This window comes from Cupressus sempervirens, chromosome 2 (genome assembly GCF_028749045.1).
Source record: "Cupressus sempervirens isolate cs-2001-9-10 chromosome 2, ASM2874904v1, whole genome shotgun sequence".
NCBI lineage: Eukaryota > Viridiplantae > Streptophyta > Pinopsida > Cupressales > Cupressaceae > Cupressus > Cupressus sempervirens.
Window position 1 is genome coordinate 99,525,663 of NC_143119.1, and position 22,296 is coordinate 99,547,958.

General features: G+C 34.7%; 1 protein-coding gene across 1 annotated transcript; it reads left to right on the forward strand.

Annotated features, from left to right (window-relative positions):
- The first annotated feature begins 965 nt into the window (after positions 1-965).
- LOC149571219 (triacylglycerol lipase 1-like) lies at positions 966-4,486 on the forward strand. The gene is made up of 9 exons (XM_089812798.1): positions 966-1,145; positions 1,406-1,516; positions 2,551-2,691; positions 2,796-2,906; positions 3,061-3,204; positions 3,297-3,337; positions 3,476-3,567; positions 3,866-3,961; positions 4,053-4,486. Exons 1-9 carry the CDS (start codon positions 975-977, stop codon positions 4,352-4,354), a joined length of 1,209 nt encoding a protein of 402 aa, XP_089668924.1. The 5' UTR covers positions 966-974; the 3' UTR covers positions 4,355-4,486.
- Positions 4,487-22,296: the final 17,810 nt, after the last annotated feature.

The window sequence follows — 22,296 nt, forward strand, 5'->3', positions numbered from 1 at the left end:
TACAAAATGGGCAAGTTATGTTTCATACAACACCATGACAATAAAGTTTGGTGTTCTTTGCTCTTATGAAGTCCATTTCATCTAGCTTTAGGATGCTTCCACGTAGTATAGGATCTATAAGGATTATACACAACAGTTAATCTAATCATAATCATTTTAGACATAATAAATGTGATATTAAATCACTAATTAATCAATTTATATCATTTTATACATAAACATAATTTCATAAATAACAAGGCCCTTTCAAATAGTAATGTCAACTTAACATATTAATAAAAATATAGATTTTCAACATCATAATATTAAACACATGACCTTCATCACAATTCAAACATTTAATGTTTTCAACATACTATTAAATAAAAATAATAACAAATGATCCTCACCACAGCTGAAGCATATTCATCTAACAATAATTGTTATTAAATACACACTTCAAATATTCGTTTCTTTTCTTTTCTTTGCCTTGCCTTTCCTTGCTTCCTATAAATGCTCATTGCCCTCCACTCGTTTCTTTAGTAATTCCCTTTTCTCATGAGTTCAAATATCACATTCATAAGTGTGTACGTAGAGTTTTGGCCTTCACAAGCCGCTCAAGTGGTTGGAGGTTGGCATCTCATAAAATGCTCCACAATTGCAAAGCATAGAAATTCATGTGACAAACCTAGTTTGATCGACAATATTACAGTTGAAGTTGTTGGCAGAGCATTAAAAGCACCGTCAATGATTGTGAAACCAGGGTTTTCTCTACACTCTTCTATTCAATACAAATCTCTATCAATCATTTTCAAATCACATGCCTTTCTCCATGACCTAGAGACTAACTCTAACTCTAAAGTAATGGAGTAGATGGGTGTACAGATGCATCTCTTTGAATGCCCTTACTAAATGCTACTAAAGTTTAGGTTGGTGAGAAAGTTAATATTAGTGTGGTTTTAAGCAACAAGAAACTGTGAAACAGTGTGTAGAATATGGGGTCGAATATGATGTGGGTTTTTCTTTTCCTGTCTTTCTGGTGTGCTGTGAACTCCATTAATGGCGCTCCAATTGGCTCAGCTTTAACAGCCCAGCCTGTTGAAAATCCGCAAGGACTTTGTGCCCTTTTTGTATTGGGCAAAGGGTACGACTGCCAGGAATTCATGGTGATTTGATCTCTGTTTTATATGTTTTATAAATTGTTTGTTTGTGTGAAATATATCTCTAAGAAGAAACTTGTTTGAGAATAGAGCCATTAGATTTTACAATCTATTAGACATATTAGTTTATTTTTGGAATTCTATTGTATAATTAAATATATTTATTATCATCATTTTTAATCACACTCCTTAATCTATCATCAAGATACAAAAGAAATACAAGAAAAGTAAAAAACATTGAAATTCTTGTATGTAAATGCTTGCAGGTTCCCACAGAAGATGGATTCTTGCTATCAGTGCAAAGGCTCACAAATCCCAAGGTTCTCACAACTGATGAAGCAAAAGAACCTGTTTTTATGTACCACGGCATCATGCAGGTATGTATTATGTATTTCACTGTTTTGTATTCTTTGTATACACTCAGAGTTAGTTAAACATATCATCATTTTATTTACTTTACTTTATATTTTTCAAGAGTATTTTTTGTTTTGTTACTGAATGTAATTGGAAATATAGAGAAGAAAAAGGTTTAAATCAGAAATTTGAACATTTTAATATTATATTAGTTATTTCAGACAGCTGATATGATCAGTGTATTTTTTTTAAACAATAGTTTTATATGGTTTCTTTTCTTTTATATTTTGGAAAGTTATATATTTTTTATTTACAATTGATACTGAGTGCTATTGGAAAATGTAATGGAAAGATCAGAAACTTGAGCATCTTAATATCATTTCAGAATATTTGAGACAGCTAATATGATCTGTGTCTAGCTGTTCTGAACTGTTACCATGAATAAGCTTGAAATTCAAAATTGAAGTTGTTTGTGACATCATTTAAACAAATATATTTGCTTGGTAGAAGTAGTTACATTGTGGTTGCTGAAATTATTATATTTATTACATTTTATCAGTTCAATTATATATATACTAAATATTGTCATGTGTTTTTCATTAGATCCACAGAGAAAGGATCCTGATTTCATAAATTCAGTACAATAATGGTTCTTCTCAATCAATGAAGGAAAAATAAATTTACCAACATAAATTTATCTTTTAAAACAAACTAAATGTTTTCAACTTACATTTGTCAAAATTCTATAGAAACAAGTAAAACATATTTTAAATTTTATTCTACAATTCTTTTTTATTTGAATTTGTAAAAAAAAAAATTTGGTCAACTATATTAAATAATTTATGATAGAATCATATAGTATAAATCAAAACATTGATTTTCTGATAAACATACATATAATTTGAAACATCAATTTTTTAAATTAAGTAAGAGACAATTGAATAATAAATAATAATAAAAAGATTGACCACAAGTAAAGAAAAGTTATATTTCTCATTTACTATAATTTTAACATTGTTCAGATATGCTGACCCATATAGATTTGTCTCAATGGTAGGGTGGAGAAGGATGGGTGTTGAATGAGCCCAATGAATCATTATCATACATTCTTGCAGACTCCGGTTATGAAGTATGGATTGGAAATACCCGCACAACTCTTTACACCTTCGGCCATAGAACCTACAACAGATCTGATAATGTACAGTTTTATTCAATTCCTACTTATTTGCAAACATAAAAAGCATTACAGAACTTTTAATATGCATTTTCAAACATTTATCCATGAAAATGTTGTAACCACAGGTTTTCTGGGACTGGAATTGGGATGATCTTGTAGCCTATGATCTTCCTGCAATGTTGTACTTTGTCAATTCTATGACAGCAAAGCCAATTCTCTACATTGGTTTTTCTCAGGTAATGAAAACTTATACATCTCAATCTATATATAGAGAGAAACTAATTCTCTATATTAGTATTTCATAAATAATTGAAAATTTATAGAATTCAATCTCTCTCAATATATAGAAAACAAATTCATCTAATTAAATTTTGTATTTGAATAATGCAGGGAGCCATGACAGGATTCGCTGGATTTACAAACAGCAATCTTGCAAGCCTTGTAAAGAAAGTTGCTATGCTCAGTCCTGTTGCTTATCTAGATCGTGTTACTTCTCCTCTATCAAGAACTGCAACAGCAATCAACCTTGATAAGGTTTTTTATTTTTAAAACTGTTTGTTTAACTACATTTCTATATTTTATTCACATGTCTACAACCTTTCTTTGCTCACCATTTACACTGACAGGTATACTTGGCTCTAGGCATCTACGAATATAATACATCAACGTAAGTTACAAAATCATTTATTAGTTTTTAAATATTTAAATCATTGTCATCATCTGTGAATCTAAAAACAAATAACTGAGACCTTTCATTTCTTAGTATTTTTAATACAAAATGCTAACAAAAACAGAAATCAAACAGAGCACAAAATGAACATCTTCTGGACATGGCATGCGAAACTCTCAATATAAGCCTAGACACTTGCTACGATGATGTCATTTCCCTAGCAACAGGTTAGTTCTTTGTCCTTTTATTTAGTTAAATAATATGAAATTTTGATAACATTTTTTATATTATTACACTATTTATTTTCCTATTATTATAGAATATTTCTAATATTAACTAGTTTGAACTTTTATATTCTAATATTGATATCTTAATTACATCTATAATTCAAAGTAAAAGATAAGAACTTTGTTAATACATTCACATCATTATACTCCATTGCTTTTCCTGCCATAAACATTAGTTATTTTGTTTTATGTTTTACATTGAACAAATCTGAACTTGTATATATTTGTCTATGAACAGGACCAAATTGTTGTCTGAACGAATCTAGGTTAAACTACTATAACAAATACAGCTCACAGGCTACATCAACAAAGAATATGGGTCAATTGGCTCAATGTAAGATCTTAAAATCTATCACCATTCTTGTTATATTTTGTTTCCATTTTGAATCCAATCTCACTTTCTCTCTCTCTTTTTCCCTTAACAGTAATGAGATCAGGCAAATTTTGCAAATATGATTATGGTCTCATTGGTAATGTTGAGGAATATGGGAGCCCTGATCCTCCATCATATGATCTATCACTGATTCCAATGGATTTGCCATTTTTGATACTCTATGGAGGAAATGATCAGCTGGCGGATGTGGAAGATGTTAAGCATGTGGCCAGTGAGTTGCCAGGCAAAGTTGAGATGCATTTCATGGCAAACTATTCTCATCTGGACATGATATATGCTACTAATGCCCATGTTGATGCCTATCCTCTAGTCCTTGAATTCCTCGAGAACTAGACATTTATCAATATAGGAAAGAGCAATATATGTAGTTATGTAGAAGGTAGTGACTAACACATATTTATTGGCTTCCAAAAAATATATTTATATCTATCTAAATTTATATTCAATGGACTTACCCTATGGCCATGATAATGTATTATATGGAATCTTATTATAAATAATTTTCTATAATGTTATATTGACATTCTTACATGTTTTAATATAGCAATACATTAATAAGTGATGATATTCATGTTAGATTTTGATTATGGATAGTTTTTCTTTATTAACTTGTTCTTGATTTCTATATATGCTTATTTTAACTTTGGGATATTGTTTGGTACATATTTGATTCTTATTTTAAAGTCAATATTTTAATATTAAGTATATGTTGAAGGCTTATTAGGTTGACTTAAGTTAATTGAGAGAAATTCATAAATGATATTTAAAATTCAAAGTTTTGAATTTAATTTCATTTTGAATTTTTGTCACTAGTTATATGTCTTGGAATTTAAAGACATTCAAATGTGGAGTTAACTCATTGAGAATCAAATAGGAAAAAATAAATGATTAGAGTTATGGGAGCTTTAATGAACCACAATTATTGCACCTATATTTATGGCATACTAAAAAATACCCCTATTTAAAAATAATAATCTCAACCTACCTTTTTAACACCCCCTCCCCTCTTCCCTTCTAAGAAAACCCCTCCAACCCCCTCTTATTTAGGTAATATATTGCCCCATTTTCTTCCTAATTTTGGCCCCCAATATAAATCCACATGATATTATATTTCTCCTTCATATTTTTATATTGTTTGTAATATGTATAAGGACAAGTTTTGTATATAGAGTTGCTATTATATTGCATAATCATTAATTTCACTTTCCTATATTTGATATTCACTCTCATATACACCTATTCCACACACCAATAAGAACTATAATGATCTTATGTAGATCCTATCACATTTGATCTAGTAATGACCAATCAAGTTATTACATGTGATGTGTATGCCTTATGATTTCCATTCTGTTGCATTTTATATAGGGATAATTGATATCCATGATTTTATTTTGTTTAAATAGTAACCATTATAATATTAAATATTATGGTGATACTTCCTTATTTCTTCATGTAGATTTCAATAAAAGTTTCCTACATGGTTTTTTAGTCAATAAGAGTTCAAGAAATTGAATTTGTGACGAAAAAGTTGTTAGTTTGGCCAAAAATTTGTGATCCCTTCCCATTAATTATTTTTCAGCCAGTTTTCATCTCACTCCACTTATAACTCATGTCTTTTTCCTATTAATTAGTTGTTATCTTCACTTTTAACTCTTGTTTTTTTCTATTTATTTAGAAAATTAATTAGATGTTATCTCAAATATTGTTTTCTCTATTTATTTAAGTTTTAGTTTTTAAAATTGATTTAGCTTTTACTTTTAAAATTATTTTAATTTTTTGTATTAGTTTAGTTTTTTCTTTAAATATTGATTTTTTTGATGAATAGTCCCTTCCTTATATTAAAAAAAATATAATAAAGTTACATATTCACAAAAAAAGGGCCCAGGGGAAACATGATCATCTCGCAAGTTCAAATGGTCAAAGGCCAAATATCAAATATTCATAAAAAGAAAACTTTAGAAAACATAAAAAATCCTTAGGTTGCCAGTGTAGTGCTAGCCGAAGGAGGATCCTTATCATCAGAGCCCCACCCATGGGTGGGGTGAGTATGCGGCTTAGGGGGAGCCCATCCGTCATCAGCAGCAATCTAATTATCTTCATCTTTCTCTCCCTTATGCCTAGGAAGAGAAATGGCAAGGTCCAATTGGGGAAAAACTCACTTGGGGTCTGAGTGCACTGAGGGCTAACTGGTAGCAATAGCAGAAAGAGGAGCCATTGGGGACCACCCCAAACTAGAACTCCGAGGAGGTGAGGTAGAGCGGTGATGACCACTATATCCTCCAGAAGAGTGACGCTAACCAAAAGCACCGTCGTTGGGAGAGTAGTGCGGCTGAGAATGAGGCGTGTGAGAGCGGTGAGAAGAACTGCTACATACTTGATGGTGACCGTGAGGAGTATAATTGTTGGAGGCCAAATCCAGTGAAACATGAGCTACCATATAGGGGGCATTTCCCCAATGAGCCAAAAGCTCCTATAAGTGAGCCACCTCCAAAGCCGCTTTATCTATTTGTACTTGAATCTACAACATGACATTGTTATAAATACATGCTTTAGCTTACATAGCAACATTAATGTTAAGTGTGTTGTTAGCATAAATAACTGCATTGTGATCTTTCCAAATGGTAAATAAGATCTTCAATCTAAAAGCATGCCATATCTAGGAGTACTTGAAGGGTATCTGAGTGTTTTCACCCAGAATGACCATATGCCAAGAGTGGGTGGAAGGGGCGAAAGAGATCATGGATTCGTTGCTAGTAACACCGAGCCTATCTACAGAACCAAAAAATGTACAAACAAGTCTCTAGTTGACCATAGAAAGGGCAACATGGGTCAAGAACACTTAGGTGCCATAGCTGAGGGCCCAAAGGCAAGCCCTTGAAAAGAATACACCAAGCAAAATGCATAATTTTAGGCTCAATAATGGCTTGCTACATAGTGGAGAACCTATGAGTCCAAGTACGGTGAAAAGACTACAAATGCCATCACTGGTTGAGAACTTCAACCATGGGCAAGTGAGGAACCAACCATCGGTAGCCCAGCCTAGGTTTATAACTGGTTACCGGGGTGTCTATATACCACTTCTAGTCTTTCCACCAAGGGCAAGAGGACTGAATGCCCACTTTATGTAACAAATGTGGAGGCATTGTAGAAACTAGAAGATCAAAAGTTTGTCAATTTAGATGAGTGAGCCAAATTGCACTTTTATATCCTCCCATGACCGTAAGCTCATAGTAACTTTGGAGAAAAGATCTTTAGGGGTTCTTATGCCACATTAAAAAAAATGTAGAGCACTAGCCCCATGCACCTTAGCTAGGGGAATACCTTGGATAGAAAAAAATGGTGACCACCAGAGATTGTGTTGGTTCATGGAGAGCCCATCTCTAAACCCATTACCAACACAATGAATCTAGCCCGGCTTAACTACTTCCTAAGCTTTCCAAATACTCTTGGAAATAAAAGTGCCCTGAATCTGGATAGGTTCAGTGGTGACAAGAAGGGTCTAAAAACTAATCCCCTTCCAAGTTGGCTAGTGAATTGGAAAGCCTAAAGAAATACAATTTCTTAACAAAATCTTCTAGGCTTCATTGTCGGAAAGAGCTCAAATCACCCATTTGGCACATAAAATAATACCTTACTTCTAGGTGGATAGCAAGCCCAGGCTACCAAACTCTTTGGGAAGATAGTAGAAATCCTAGGCAACTCTATGAAAGCCCTGGTGAGAAGCATCTGACACCCAGAGGAAATCACGTAATAAGCATTCAAGTTTGAGATAAGAGGCCTTTGAAGGAACCCAACAAGATGAATAATACACATGGGTGGTAGCCAACACTTTGGAACAAATCTAGAATTTTCCTGCTAGAGAGAGAGGTTTGGTGATCCAATACTCTAGGTTCTTCTCTATTCTTGCAAGAACCTTATTCCAGAGCTCGACATTTGAGGCTTGGAAGGAAAAAAGGATGCCCAAAAAATGAAAAACTTCCCCATGCCGAACCCATTTCCATTGATATTGCCCAAGCCAAGTAGGACAGGGAAGGGAAGATTGCCTATAGCAAAGGGTAAATATTGATTTTTAGTTTCTACAAATAGAAAATTTATGAGAGGAGTTGCTATTTTTTTCATACTATTTTTTTGTATTTTCTCTTATATACTCTTCATAATAGAAATTTTGATGGAGTTTTAAAAAATGATTGTTCTATTTATATATGATAAATTGAATTTAAATAAATAGTACTCATTAATATATTCAAAATATTTTAATTGATATTATGTTATTTAAATTGAAAATTATTAATAATCTAATTTATTCATATAGGATCATATTCTAAAAAAATAATTGTATTATCATTGCAAGCACAAAAGTGCAACTACTTACATAATTCATCCAAACAAGCAATATATCATTATGCAACAAAAAACAAGTGAGTCAAAGTGTCATAGTTAATGTCTAAAATGTGGATAAAGGTAATGGAGGAATGGGGAGAAAAGTAGATTGAGGTAAAGAAAGGAAGAGATAGAGAGGGAGATGAAGATAGGACAATAATATACTATAGAGAGATTTAGACACAAGAATAAGTATGAAGATTATATAAATGCAAATTATTTAAATTATTATGTAATCTAAACTAATTTTTAATTAGAATTAGAATCATAAAATATATTAAATTTTTAGATATTTAATAATTATTTTAAATCTTTAAAAAAAAATTTGATAAAAAAATTTAATATGTATTAAACTCTTAAATTAAATAATTTGAAAAATAACAAGAATCTTAAATAAAAAAAGGCTCTCCAAAAATCAATTGCAAACTTTATAGTGTATATTAAGATGTCAACATACTTTGATAGAAATTTTTTAAAAAAAAATTTCTAAAAATTATGTGAATAAAAATCTACTTCCAATTGTTAATAAGTTTGATATTTTGCAATTGATATTAGAGTCATCTTCAATAAGCAAGGGAGAACATAGAAAACAACCTCTGCCAAAGCTTTGCACCTCCAATCCTCCTCAAAAGAAACTAACAGTTGCTTCCATTGAGAGACAAAAAGATTATTTCACAAAAAACCAAATATTATACTTAGTTACAATTCATTAAAAATGGGTTGTGGGATACAAGATCACCTTGCAAAAGTTCACACAACCAAAGCTAGAATCAAAAAATATTCATAAAAAATAAACTTATAAGAAACAACCCTTGGGTAGCCAAAGAAGTGCCAGCTAAGTGGGGTGGTTCATCCCGATCATGAAATCCCCAGTCATCCTTGGGATTGGTAGGCAGGCTAGGAATGGTCCAGTTGTCGGAAGCATCGTTAAGGGCCTATTATGCATCTTTGGTATCAGTCCACAGAGGTGAAATAGCCAACTCTAGGCGAAAGGGCCATTTACTAGAAACAACAAGCCGAACACCAAGAGGGGGAACCATCGGGTGTGGGGACTAGCCTATGCCACCATAGGGCAGGGAAGCTGAGCAGTGATACCAATCACCATCGCCACCATTGGGAGAGTATGGGCAAGAAGCCAATGAGTGTGGCATATGCAAGTGATGGCTAGAAGAACTGAGCCCCCAACAATGGCCCCTAGGCAGTGTAGTATCAACCAAAGAATCAGGAGGCACTCTAGCAACCGTACATGGAGCATTACCCCAATGATTGAGAACCTCTTGAAGGTGATCTACCTCTAGATCCACCTTATTGGCTTGTACTTGAATCTACATCATTACATTATTACAAATGCATGCTTTAGTGTACATAGCAACATTTATGTCAAGAAAACTATGAGTAAAAAGAACAACATTTCTATCTTTCCACAGAGTAAACAAAATCTCCATCCTAAAAGTATGCTAGATTTGGATAAATTTTCTAGGGAACATGGCAGAATTACCCAAAATAACCATATGCTAGGAAAAAGGTTTAGGCCAAAACAACTTAAAGAAATCATGAATCTAGTGCCAATAGTTTTGAGCACATCTATAGAACCAAAAAATATGCAAAAAAGACTCTGGTTGCCCACAAAATTAACACCAAGGATCCAGAACCCCAATATGCTTGAGCCAAGGTCCAAGGGTAAGACCTTGAAAAACTAGGCACCAAGCAAAATGTGCAATCTTAGGTTTTGCAATGGCACTCCAAATAGTGCCGAAACACTTTCTCCATTGAGAAAGGGAGGACTACAAATGCCAATGTTGGTTGAGGGTTTCCACCATCGGCATATGGGGAGAAAGCCATCAATACCCTAAACTTGGCTTGTAGCTGGTAAAGGGAGTGGTAGGATACCACTTCTAGTTTGTCCATCAAGGTCAAAAAGATTAAGTACCCACCTTGTAAATTAAGCGATCTGGAATTGCAGAAAGCAACAGATCAAAAGTCTGCCAATCTGAATGGGCAAGATGGAACTAGACTTGCATATCTTCCCAGGATCTAAGACTCATGGAGACCTTGGAGAAGAGGTCCTTAGGAGTCTTGATGCCACATTTAAAAATATTCAAAGCACTAGCACCTTGAGTCTTGGCTAAAGGAATACTCTAGTAGTAAAACAAAGGAGACCACCAAATGTTCTGCTAGTTCAAAGAAAGCCCATCACGAAACCCATCACTAGATCATTGAAGCTAAGGCTTAATAGCTTCCCAAGCTTTCCATATACTCTCAATAACAAAAGAGCCCTGTATATGCATGGGTTCATGCATGATGCAAAGGGTTTGAAAGCCAACCCCCTTCCATGCAAGCCTATTAACAAGGAATCTAGAAGAAATGCATTGTCGAACCAGAATCTTCCAAGCTTCATCTCCAATAATGACATATATAATCTATTTGAAACAAATATCAAGGCCTTTCTTCCACATGGAGAGAAGGCCAAGGCCTCCAAACTCTTTGGGGAGACAACAAAAATCCCAAGCAACTTTGTAAAAGCCATGATGGTCAGAACTAGAAGCCCAACGAAAATCATAGAGCAATTGCTCTAATTTCATATAAGAGGCCTTGTAAGGAGCCCAATGGAAAGAATAATAAACATGCATAGCTGCCAAAACCTTTAAGAAAATCTGACATTTTCCTACCAGAGAAAGGGGTTTATAAGCCAATAGTCAAGCTTCTTTGCAATCTTGACAAGCACAACATTCCACAAATCAACTAGCAAAGCTTGAAAGGTAAAAGGAATGCCTAGAAAGTGGAAAATCTCCTTGTGCATGACCCATTTCCGTTCAAACTGGTCAAGCCAAGGCAAAGCTGGAAAAAAGTATTGTCCATAACAGAGCATTTTGTGCCATTGAATAGTAGTGCCAAAAGCTTGATAAAAGGTGTCCAGGTATTGCAAAGCATTAGTGATGTTTTCCTCATCCTCCAAAAGAGTGAGAAAGGAACCATCAACAAAGTGTCCATTGACCAACTGGGAAGAGGAATTTGGCAAGGAAATGCCTTGAACCAAACTAGAAGAAACAAAATGAGTTAGAAAGTAACCAAACACTTCAGTAGCAAGAACATATAAAGCCAAAGCTAGAGGGAAACCTTGTTGGATTGAGTGAAAGATCCCAAAGGCTTTAGATTAAGAGCTATTAATAGTAATACAAGCATTAGTATCTCCAAAAAGAATCTCCATAGACTGAAGAAAATTGGGACCGAAACCAAGAGCTTGGAGCATAGCTAAAATGAAAGGCTATCCAATCTGATCATAGGCTTTGGCAAAATCAATTTTCAAAAACAAAGATGTTGATCAGATTTAATGCCATCCCAAATCGTAATGATGTTTTCAAGAATATACCTAGACTTAATAAAGCCAGTTTTCTCTGGCCGCACAATTAAAGGTAGGAGATGGCAGATTTTAAGAGAAATTGCCTTAGCAATAATCTTATAAGACACATTAAGTAGGGTAATGGGCTACCAATTACATATATCCTCAAGATCACTAGCTTTAGGTATGGATTTGATGTTTCCATTGTCAATAATAGCTCCTAAAATTTTACAATGATAAGCTTCAAGATAAAATTTGTGTAGGTTGGGACCAATAGACTCCTAAAGGTGTTTGTAAAATTCACAAGGAAATCCATCATGCCTAGGGGACTTATCATCAGCCATGGAAAAAACTACCTCCTAGAGGTCTCAAATGGTGAGAAGTTGCTCATAGAAAGCACATTGTTTGACCGCTAGGTGGTTTGGAGTAATAGAAATACACTTTCTGAGGGCTTCCTCCCAAGCAACCAAATTTTCTTGCAAAGAAAACACATTTTCGTAATGGTGAACAAAAGCTTGTAGGATGTCAGGGAGACTAGAGAGGACATAAGTTCCTTGTTTGATTTTTTTAATCCCAAGATTGATATGATAGGCTCTAAGAGCCTAGAAGAACTCCTTCAAAGCCTTATCGCCAACCTCCAACCAATGGAGGTGAGCTTTGAGTTGGGCCCCTCAAGAAGCATAATTATCCACAAACTATTTTTCATGACAAAATATGGCAAGCTGAATTTGAAAATCAACATCAAAAGGGTTAAGGGTGAGAGCCTCAAAAACTTTCTTGAGAGTTGTGGTAGTGGACTCATAAGACCATCATCTAAAAACCACCAATTGTCACCCATAGATGCATAAATTTTGAGCAGTTTTCGTAATATCATCATTCCACCACTGAATCCACCCTGTCTGAGAATGTGGACATGGTTCCAAATTCCAAACATGTAGGATATGAGCAATAGTAGAAGCAAGCATCCATACTAACATATTGAGAAAAAATTGAGTCTTGATAACCCACTAGATAGTGTGTGTAGTGCCTACCCCTAGTTTGCATTCAATTATTATTGTCAAACTCTTTTAGGCTAGTTTATGTTTATGCTTGATGATTAGTAGTAGTGTTTCCAAATTATTGGATATTGTTTTCATACTTAATTGATTATATGATGAAACCATTTTGGTACTAGTTACTTCATGTATACATGATTATACTTTGGTGGTGATTATTTATACTAGTTTTAGTTATTTGATGATGTTAGTTAGATGGATTATTTATACGTGTTTTATATGGATACTTACCCCATACTACATGTGTATGGTGTGCGTGTATGTTTTCTTTATGTATGACATTTTTGATGTGTTTAAGGAAGGGAGTTGTAGTCATCTACTAGTTAAGATTTACATGATGTACCACTTCTTGCCATTGCTTATTTAGTTTAGAATATGCATGTTTGTACATGCATGGATTTTATGCAAATTGTAGGTATCAAATATCAACTTCCTTGAATTTCCAAGATGAGTGTACCCCATTGAAATATATCAATGGTAAGAGAGCAAAGATAAATTCTTGAGTCCAAACCCTAACCTTTAAACCAATTTTCCTAGGAAAAACTAGGACAAGTATCCAAGATGATTACCCTTTCGAATTCATCATGGGTATGTGCACCAAGTTGTGGTGCCAAAAAGGTGACAACCTTCTTTTTTTTTTTTCAATTTTCAATAGCGCATACATTCTTTTCAAAAAGAAAAATGTTATAAATGGGCTACATACCTCCAGCCCATTCATTTTAACTCTATTTTTTAACCTCTCCTCATAGAAACACATACAGGAATTCAAGAAAATTAGACTTTTCACCACCCGCCTTGCCGATATGCCTCCTTGCCGGCAAAATTTGAGATCACGAGCATGTCGTATGTGATCTATATTTGATTTTGCATTGTTTGATATGTTTTTAATATTGTTTTGTAGGTTTTTTATATTAGTTTGTAGGGTTTTTACAAAAAAAAATTTAGATTTGCTTATTTATTTAGATTTCAATTGATTTTTTATCAGGAAATGTCAATAAACAACTAGAAAATCCCCAAGAAGCTCAAAACCCTCAAGAAAATCAAAACCAAAACCCTCCCCAAGAAGAACAACAAATTTCGTAGCTTGAACCAATTGCAAGACCTCTACCTAACACAAAAGAAAATAGAATAAATGAAACAGAAAGAGGCAAAACTGAATTAGAAGGAATCATTGGTTGGTTGAAAGAATTTGGACAAACCAATCTAATGAGGGCTCAATTGGCATTATCCCTCCAATCCATTAAGACCTAGATAGCTTTAGTTAGTGGTCAGTTAGATGTTTGGTGGGTTAAGAGGGATGAACCAAAAAGATTTTATGCAAATAAATTATCATATCAAGATGTTAAAAATAAAAAGATATACCAAAAAGTAGAATATGTGCATTATTTAGAAAACCCAATGAAAAAAATACTATTAGAGAGGGTACTAAATAGTTCCCCATCCATTGGTGCATACATAACTCTATTAGAAATAATTTTTGGGATAGATTGTGGATGATTTTTTATGCCCCTCCTTGCAACAATCACGAGGTCCCCATGTATTTTTTAAAGAAATTGTATTATGAGTTTGTCCTTGGGGAGATCCCCAATTATTTTGATATATTAGACTCCTTGGGTAGAGATGGGGGGTCATCATTTGAGAGGCCAGGGGCACGTTGTGACCCTAATGTAGTTAGGGCACCTGTGGTCAAGCCATAGGATGAGCATGCGACTATTCCTTCAGTTGTGAAGGAACATGTAGAGGCCAATGCTGTAGGGACCATTAATGCTTTGACGCAGATGCTCATCCATTGCATGAGTCCATTAGTTGAGGGGGAGCCTTCAGTGCACCAGGGTCACATGTGCACATCATGCGGATCCTTATGCACATTTGGCACTCATGCTAGAGATGGTGCAGATGATGGGCTCATCACTGATCAGTTCCCGAGTGACACATTTGGCATTGACACATAGGTAAATTACAAATATAATTTACTAATTTGATCATATTTCATATGTATAGTGAATGATTAATTAATTAGCATCCATTGACATTGTTCAAAATTCAGGGTCAGAGTGTTGGTAGGCCTAGTAGTGATCCCCCGACCCCATTTTTTGCTCCGTCCACGAGTCCAGAGGTATGTATCAATTTAATCATTTAAATTAATAGATATATTTATTAAGTAATCATATTAAGGATTGACAAAAAAAATTATGCATGTGCATCAGTTCTCTACAAGACCATCGACATTTACTACATACTCAGAGGATAGACATCATATGAGCTTTGTAGAGGTACATTTGTTTTATGTTAATTTAATTCATTTGATTATATTTTTTTCATGTTTCATGTTACATGTAACGTGTATTTTATGACATGCAAATCATGACATCGGACACTCCTCCTCATCTTCGACAATCCATCGATCATGGAGTGGCTACAGTTATGGCTAGTTCACAGCCATTAACTAAGGTATGAAAGAATTTTCTTGGTTTTAGTTGTTGTTTATAATAGTTAGTATAGAAATTTATAATGTTATTTATAAGTTATTATATTGATTCAATTGTTGTAGGGTCTTGTCACACCTAATCATCCATGAGCATTTGAGGTGGACTTATAGAGTGACTCTATGATGGCAGTAAGAAAATAATTTATTTTGTGTGTACATATATTTGATTTCAAGGTATAATAATTATTCATTCATTTCTACTTTGTTTGTATCAGCTTGAGTTAGAGAAGAGCCTCAATAGGAGGACAAGCAAGAGCATGAGGAGGACCCCATCATCGCCACTTTCTCCCTCCACACGATGACCAAAGGCCTCTAGAGATTTGTTTCCTTCCCCTCATGGGAAGGAGAAGATATAGTTGATAAACATGTATATGTATAGGCATCAGTAGACATATATGTTGGATTTTATGTCAGTGGACATATTTGATATACATTTGATGTATATATGACATTTTATATTTGATGTATGATATTTATTTTATGCATGACATTATTAGACTTATGACATTATTGGTTAATAAATGATATGTTTATTCATGTATGACATTATTGGTTATCATAATATATTATGTATTTGTTAATGTGCATGACATTATTGGTTATCATTTTATATTATATGTTTGTTCATGTATGACATTAAATTCAATACCTAATCAATTCAAAATTTTGATAGAATATTGATTAACAATAAAATTTATCACTGTTTAAGCATAAGTTTATCATTTCCAATATGTCATCATCATATGATTTATGATCTTGTTCATGTGTAAAGTTTTCCTTCTCTATCATTTTTTTATCAAGTTTAATTCAATACCTAATTAGTTTGAATTTTTGATACAATATTGATCATCAATAAACTTTATCAGTATTAAAATAGCTATTTTGTCCCCTGGCTTATGTTTGAACTTGGTGTGGGGCCTTGTGTTATCTCCTAGCTTAGGGGAGTGGGGTAGTAAGGTTCCGTGGTTGGGTGGAAAGTCTCTTATCCATTGAGTATTTTTCCAGAGTTTTTCAAGAGCCTTGGATGATCTTTCTTCACACATTCCAATTTTGCATCTTTTTTTGTGTGTGACTAGATGTTGCAACATCATATTTTTGTATCATGACTATGATATAATAATTATGTATCCATTTTGTGTAGAGATCATGTTAAAGGAGAAAAATGTTAGAAGTATATGAAAACATGATATATAATGATTACTTGCTCCTTGTAATATGTATATGTACACATGCTTAGTTGCAATAAAGAAGAATGGGTATATCGAGATGATTGTCCTTGGTATCGTTATGTAATTTTTATGCTATCTAATTGTAATAATGGATTCAATTATTTATAATGAAATCTTGTTCATATATTTATGATGGTTTTTACTTATGGGAACTTATGTATGCATTTCTAGTAGTGATGTTTGTGAACCTATAAGAACTTGGTTGTTGAGTTAATATAGAATATTCATATATTTAATCAATGAGATATATCAAAATATTTAATATTAGAAGAATTGAAAATGAAATGTATGTGCTTCAATTTTGTGTTAAAAATAGAATAAAATTTATTCCACTTTTACCCTTATTAGTTATGTGATCTCTTAGGTTCCTTGTCAAGGGGATACAAGGAAGTAATACTCTCTAGATTTCTTAGATTGTTGGATGGATTTCTTGTAATATTGTGGTTATTGAAATTGAGACTTGTGATGCATTTGATTCTTTAGGTGTAGATAGGCCACAAAACTTACAAGCAAGTTAAATTTACTACTAGTCTATTTTACTTTTTAAATAACTTATATATATATATATATATATATATATATGGTACAGGGTACTTAAGGAACTCAAGGTCTTCATGAAGAATTTTCAAGGACTCTACATCATACCACCTTTCTAGGTAAAGGTGGATTTGGTGTTTAAATAGTCCATAGAAGAGATCCTAAGCCCTGCACTTGATGCAGAGCCTCCCACTATTCCCCTAGGAATCACAACTCAACTCTGGGATTCCTTTGTACTCTTGGAATCTACCCAAGGAATCTAACTCTACTAGGGTTAAAGAGGAGGTCTCTAACTTGGTAATACCTTTCCACAACCATATCTAAGAGGTTATAACTCAGTTCTTAAGTTCATCTTCAAAACACCCACATTGCTACCTATACACCTAGTGTACCCTGGTGCCTCCAACATACCAAAACCCATCCTAGGATTCACACCATGACCCCAACACCTTGGGTCATCTCAACAAATCCCATCTAAAATTTTCTAACTCCTTGCAACCTCCCAGCAACTCATCTCTTACACTTTCCCAATTTTGCCTATTCTAGGCTTGACTCAACTAGCCCTTGCCAGACAGTAATTCTTAGTTTTCTCCAAAATTTTCCATTCACCTTCCCAAACCATTTGGTGTTCCAGATAACCTTTATCCCCTTCTAAAACATACCAAAATTTCAACTATATTTTTTTTGAAAAGTATCTCTCAAATCTTGCTATCTTAGTTACACAACCAAGCCTAATAGTGGCCATTTACAAAGCAACTCATATCCCCTTATTTGCTGGAACCTTAACAACCTCAAATAGTCTTTTAACATGACTCAAATGGAAGGATTTCAAAGTTTTTTTGGTCACTCTAGCATTTCTACATCCCCTTTCACAAAACCTTCAATTGTAGGCCCTTTACCCTAGGGCTTTCCCAAAAACTCATCTCCCAATCTTTCTAGATCTTGTAAATGGATCAAACATACCCTCAATTGTAGGCCCTTTACCCTAGGGCTTTCCCAAAAACTAATCTCCCAATCTTTCTAGATCTTGTAAATGGATCAAACATACTTAAAATCATCCCAATAGATGATATCAAACATAAAACTTATCCTTTTTTGGAGAAAACTCTTACTTCTCTACTTGGGGCAGTTACCCATGCCCATGCTCTTCACTACCTAGCTAGCCTTTGGTTCTTTCTCTCTATCAAAACTCTTACCCTACACAAAAAATCATCATATATACATTCATTACAATTTTAACACTCTCTCCCACAAGTTACATCTACATCATAGATAGTGGGAGGGGTAAATCCATTAATCTACCCTCAAAATAGTGAAGGATTGTCATGTGATAGAGATAGACAATGATGTAGAGCCAGAATAAGATTCTCAAGGTTTAGTTATGATGTAGAGCCTAATAGGATTCTCAAGGTTTCATTAATTCCATATGTTAGATCTTCCATCATAGAATACCAATTGCAATGGGCACTCACATGTATATGTGCACCTCATAAATCAATCTATCTATCACCATGGAGACTGGATATCTATGTATATACCAGGATAGGTCAAATGGTCTAGCAAATTGTATTATTGATAAGTAGGCTTAGATCTTTTTTCACAAGTCAAATTGTGATATTACTAATGGAATTCAAGTGTGTAATTTTTTAGCCAATCTCATTATCCCATGTTTCATGAGTAGTGGGACACAAGAACCCATATCTCGTGAGAGTAAATAGAACACTTAGCACTCATTGGATCTAGGTGATTCTCATAGAGTTGAGGTACATGGACTTCCTAAGATGTCACCCACCCCAGTACTACTCTCTCTTGAGAAAACTTAACTATAAATTTTCCTCTATGGTTAAATCCACTCTTCCTACAACACAATTTGCAAAACCTTCACCAAGTGTTGTGCCTTATGAACCATTCATTAGAATTCACCTTAAGCTCATTGATTGATAAGTAGGAGACATTTCTACAAGAAGTCAAAATGTGATATTGCTATCAAAATTCAACTGTGTAGTATTTGAGACAAATTCATTGACCCATGTTTCATGAGTAGTGGTTTACACGAACTGATCTCTCATGATAATTAATAGAACACTTAGCACTCATTGAATCTAATTTATTCTTAGAGAGGTGAAGTACAAATACTTCTTAGGAGGTCACCCATCATAGTACTACTCCAACTCAAGTGTGCTTAACTAAAAAGTTTCCCCCATGGTTAAAACCACCCTTCTTGCAACTCCATTTGTAAAAGCTTCATCAAGTGTTGTGCCTTATGAACCATTCATTAGTAATCCCCTTAAGCTTGTCAATTGATAAGTAACATATATATTCCACAACATTTCAAATTGTGATATTTCTATCAAGATTCAACTATGTTGTTTCTGAGTCAAATTCATTGACCCATGTTGCATGGGTAGTAGTTTGCATGAACCCATCTCTCATGAGAATGAATAGAACACTCAGGACTCATTGGATTCCTACTTATCAATTAACACTCGCCAATCCAAACAATACACTACACCATCCCCTCAACTCCTAGAAGTAGTAATCTATATGCCACATGCTAGCAATCATCACAACAAAAAATAAATGAATTACAAATCCCAAATCATGCACTATTCCAAGTCTTCTACCATGCTTTATGCTCCCAAACCTTAATTCTAGGTCAACAACAAGTTATAGCCAAAATATAGTAACAATACCTAACACATTTATCTATCACTAGCGTACAACTTATCTCTACTAAAACATCTATAACTTACTCAAATCATTACATAAAGTATTGCAATTGTAGACATAAGGTCTATGCTCATCTTGCAACACATATCCAAGCTCACGTATCCATGAATGTTGTACACTATTTGTATTGTTCTAATCATTGACTTTAAAACTATTCATTTTGATAGGGTTTACCCAGCCACCCAGAGGTAACAGAGTAGACAGTTTGATCCCATGACAAAAGGTGAGAGAGATTTGGCAGTTGGCAACTTTGTATTGGCCAACACTACAAGTTTCAGCATCACCTGAGATGGCATCACAAAATCAAAACAAAGTATGATCTCCAAAAAGAAAGAGAGGTTAGTGTAGGTCTCTGCAACATGGTCCTATAGGAACTAGAATCACATCCATACCTCGCATGAGCTTCCAAATATGCCTTATCAAAGATCGCAAATCTATGGCATTTAGTGACCCTTAGGGATGTTTTAGTTCAGTGTGCCCAAGAATTTTTGAGTGCTAAACGAGATGAGACAAGGTTGGGGATAGGGTTTACCTAGCCACTCAAAGCTAATAGAGCAGATAGTTTGATTCCACGATGAAAGGTGAGAGAGATTTGGTAGTTGGAAACTTTGTACTTGCCAACACTACAAGTTTCAGCATACCTCGAGATGGTGTCCCAAAACCAAAATGGAGTATGATCTCTAAAAAGTGAGAGGTTATTGTAGGTCTCCACAACATGGTCCTATAGGAACTAGAATTGCATCCATACCTTGCACGAGCTCCAAGATATGCCCCGTCAAAGATTGCAGCCTTATGGCATTTAGTGACCCTTAGGGACATTCTAGTTTGGCATGACCAAGAATTTTTGAGCACTAAATTGGATGAGACAAGGTTGGGGATAGGGTTTAATTAGCCACCCAAAGCTAACAAAGTATACAATTCAATCCCACGACAAAAGGTGAGAGAGATTTGGTAGCTGGCAACTTTGTACTGGCCAACACTATAAAATTCAACATCACTCAAGATGGATTTGCAAAATCAAAATAGAGTGTGATCTCTAAAAAGAGAGAGAGGTTATTGTAGGTCTCCACAACATGGTCCTGTAGGAACTAGAATCACATCCATACCTCACACAAGCTCCGAGATATGCCCTGTCAAAGATTGCAACCCTTTGGCATTTAGTGACCCTTAGGGACGTTCTGGTTTGACGTGCCCAAAAATGTTTGAGCACTCAATGGGATGGGACAAGGTTGGGGATAATGTTTACCCAGCCACCTAGAGCTAATGGAGTAGATAGTTCAATCCCATGATGAAAGGTGAGAGAGATTTGGTAGGTTGCAACTTTGTACTGGCCAACACTACAAGTTTTAGCATCACCCAAGATGGCGTTGCAAAATCAAAATGGAGCATGATCTCCAAAAAGAGAGAGGTTAGTGTAGGTATTTGCAACATGGTCCTATAGGAACTATAATCGCATCCATACCTCACACAAGCTTCGAGATATGCCCTGTCAAAGATTGCAGCTCTATGGCATTTAGTGATCCTTAGGGAAATTTCGATTTGGCATGCCCGAGAACATTTGAGTGCTGAACAAGATGAGACAAGGTTGGGAATAGGGTTTACCTAGCCACTTAGAGCTAACAGAGTAGATAGTTTGATCCCACGATGAAAGGTGAGAGAGATTTGGTAGTTGGCAACTTTGTACTAGCCAACACTACAAGTTTCAGCATCACCCAAGATGGCATCACAAAATCAAAATAGAGTATGATCTCTAAAAAGAGAGAGAGGTTATTGTAGGTCTCCACAACATGGTCCTATAGGAACAAGAATTGCATCCATACCTCACACGAGCTCCAAGATATGCCTCGTTAAATATTGCAACCCTATGGCATTTAGTGACTGTTAGGGACATTCCAGTTCGGCATGCTCGAGAATGTTCAAGCACTGAATAGGATAAGAAAAGGTTAGAGATAGGGTTTTCCCATCCACACGAAGCTAATGGAGTAGATAGTTTGTTCCCATGAAAAAAGGTGAGAGAGATTTGGCAGTTGGCAACTTTGTACTGGCCAACACTACAAGTTTCAACATCACCCAAGATGGCATCGCAAAATCAAAACAGAGTATGATCTCTAAAAAGTGAGAGAGGTTATTGTAGGTCTCCATAAATGGTCCCATAGGAACTATAATTTCATCCACACCTCACACAAGCTCCTAGATATGCCCCGTCAAAGATCGCAGCCCTATGGCATTTAGTGACCCTTAGGGACATTTTGGTTTGGCGTGCCCAAGAACATTCAAGCACTCAAAAGGATAGGAAAAGGTTTGGGATAGGGTTTATCCAACCACTTAGAGCTAACGAAGTAGACAATTCGTTCCCACGATGAAAGGTGAGAGAGATTTGAAAATTGGAAACTTTGTATTGGCCAACACTGCAAGTTTTAGCATCACCCGAGATGGCATCGCAAAATCAAAATGGAGTATGATATCCAAAAAGTGAGAGAGGTTAGTGTAGGTCTCTGCAACATGGTCCTATA

What these genes read in the sequence shown, in the direction of transcription:
- LOC149571219 (XM_089812798.1), top strand. Translation starts at nt 975, where the DNA reads ATGGGGTCGAATATGATGTGGGTTTTTCTTTTCCTGTCTTTCTGGTGT. An exon ending in CCTACAACAGATCTGATAAT is followed by an intron (nt 2,692 to 2,795) that starts GTACAGTTTTAT and finishes TTGTAACCACAG; the next exon opens with GTTTTCTGGGACTGGAATTG. An exon ending in TCTACATTGGTTTTTCTCAG is followed by an intron (nt 2,907 to 3,060) that starts GTAATGAAAACT and finishes TGAATAATGCAG; the next exon opens with GGAGCCATGACAGGATTCGC.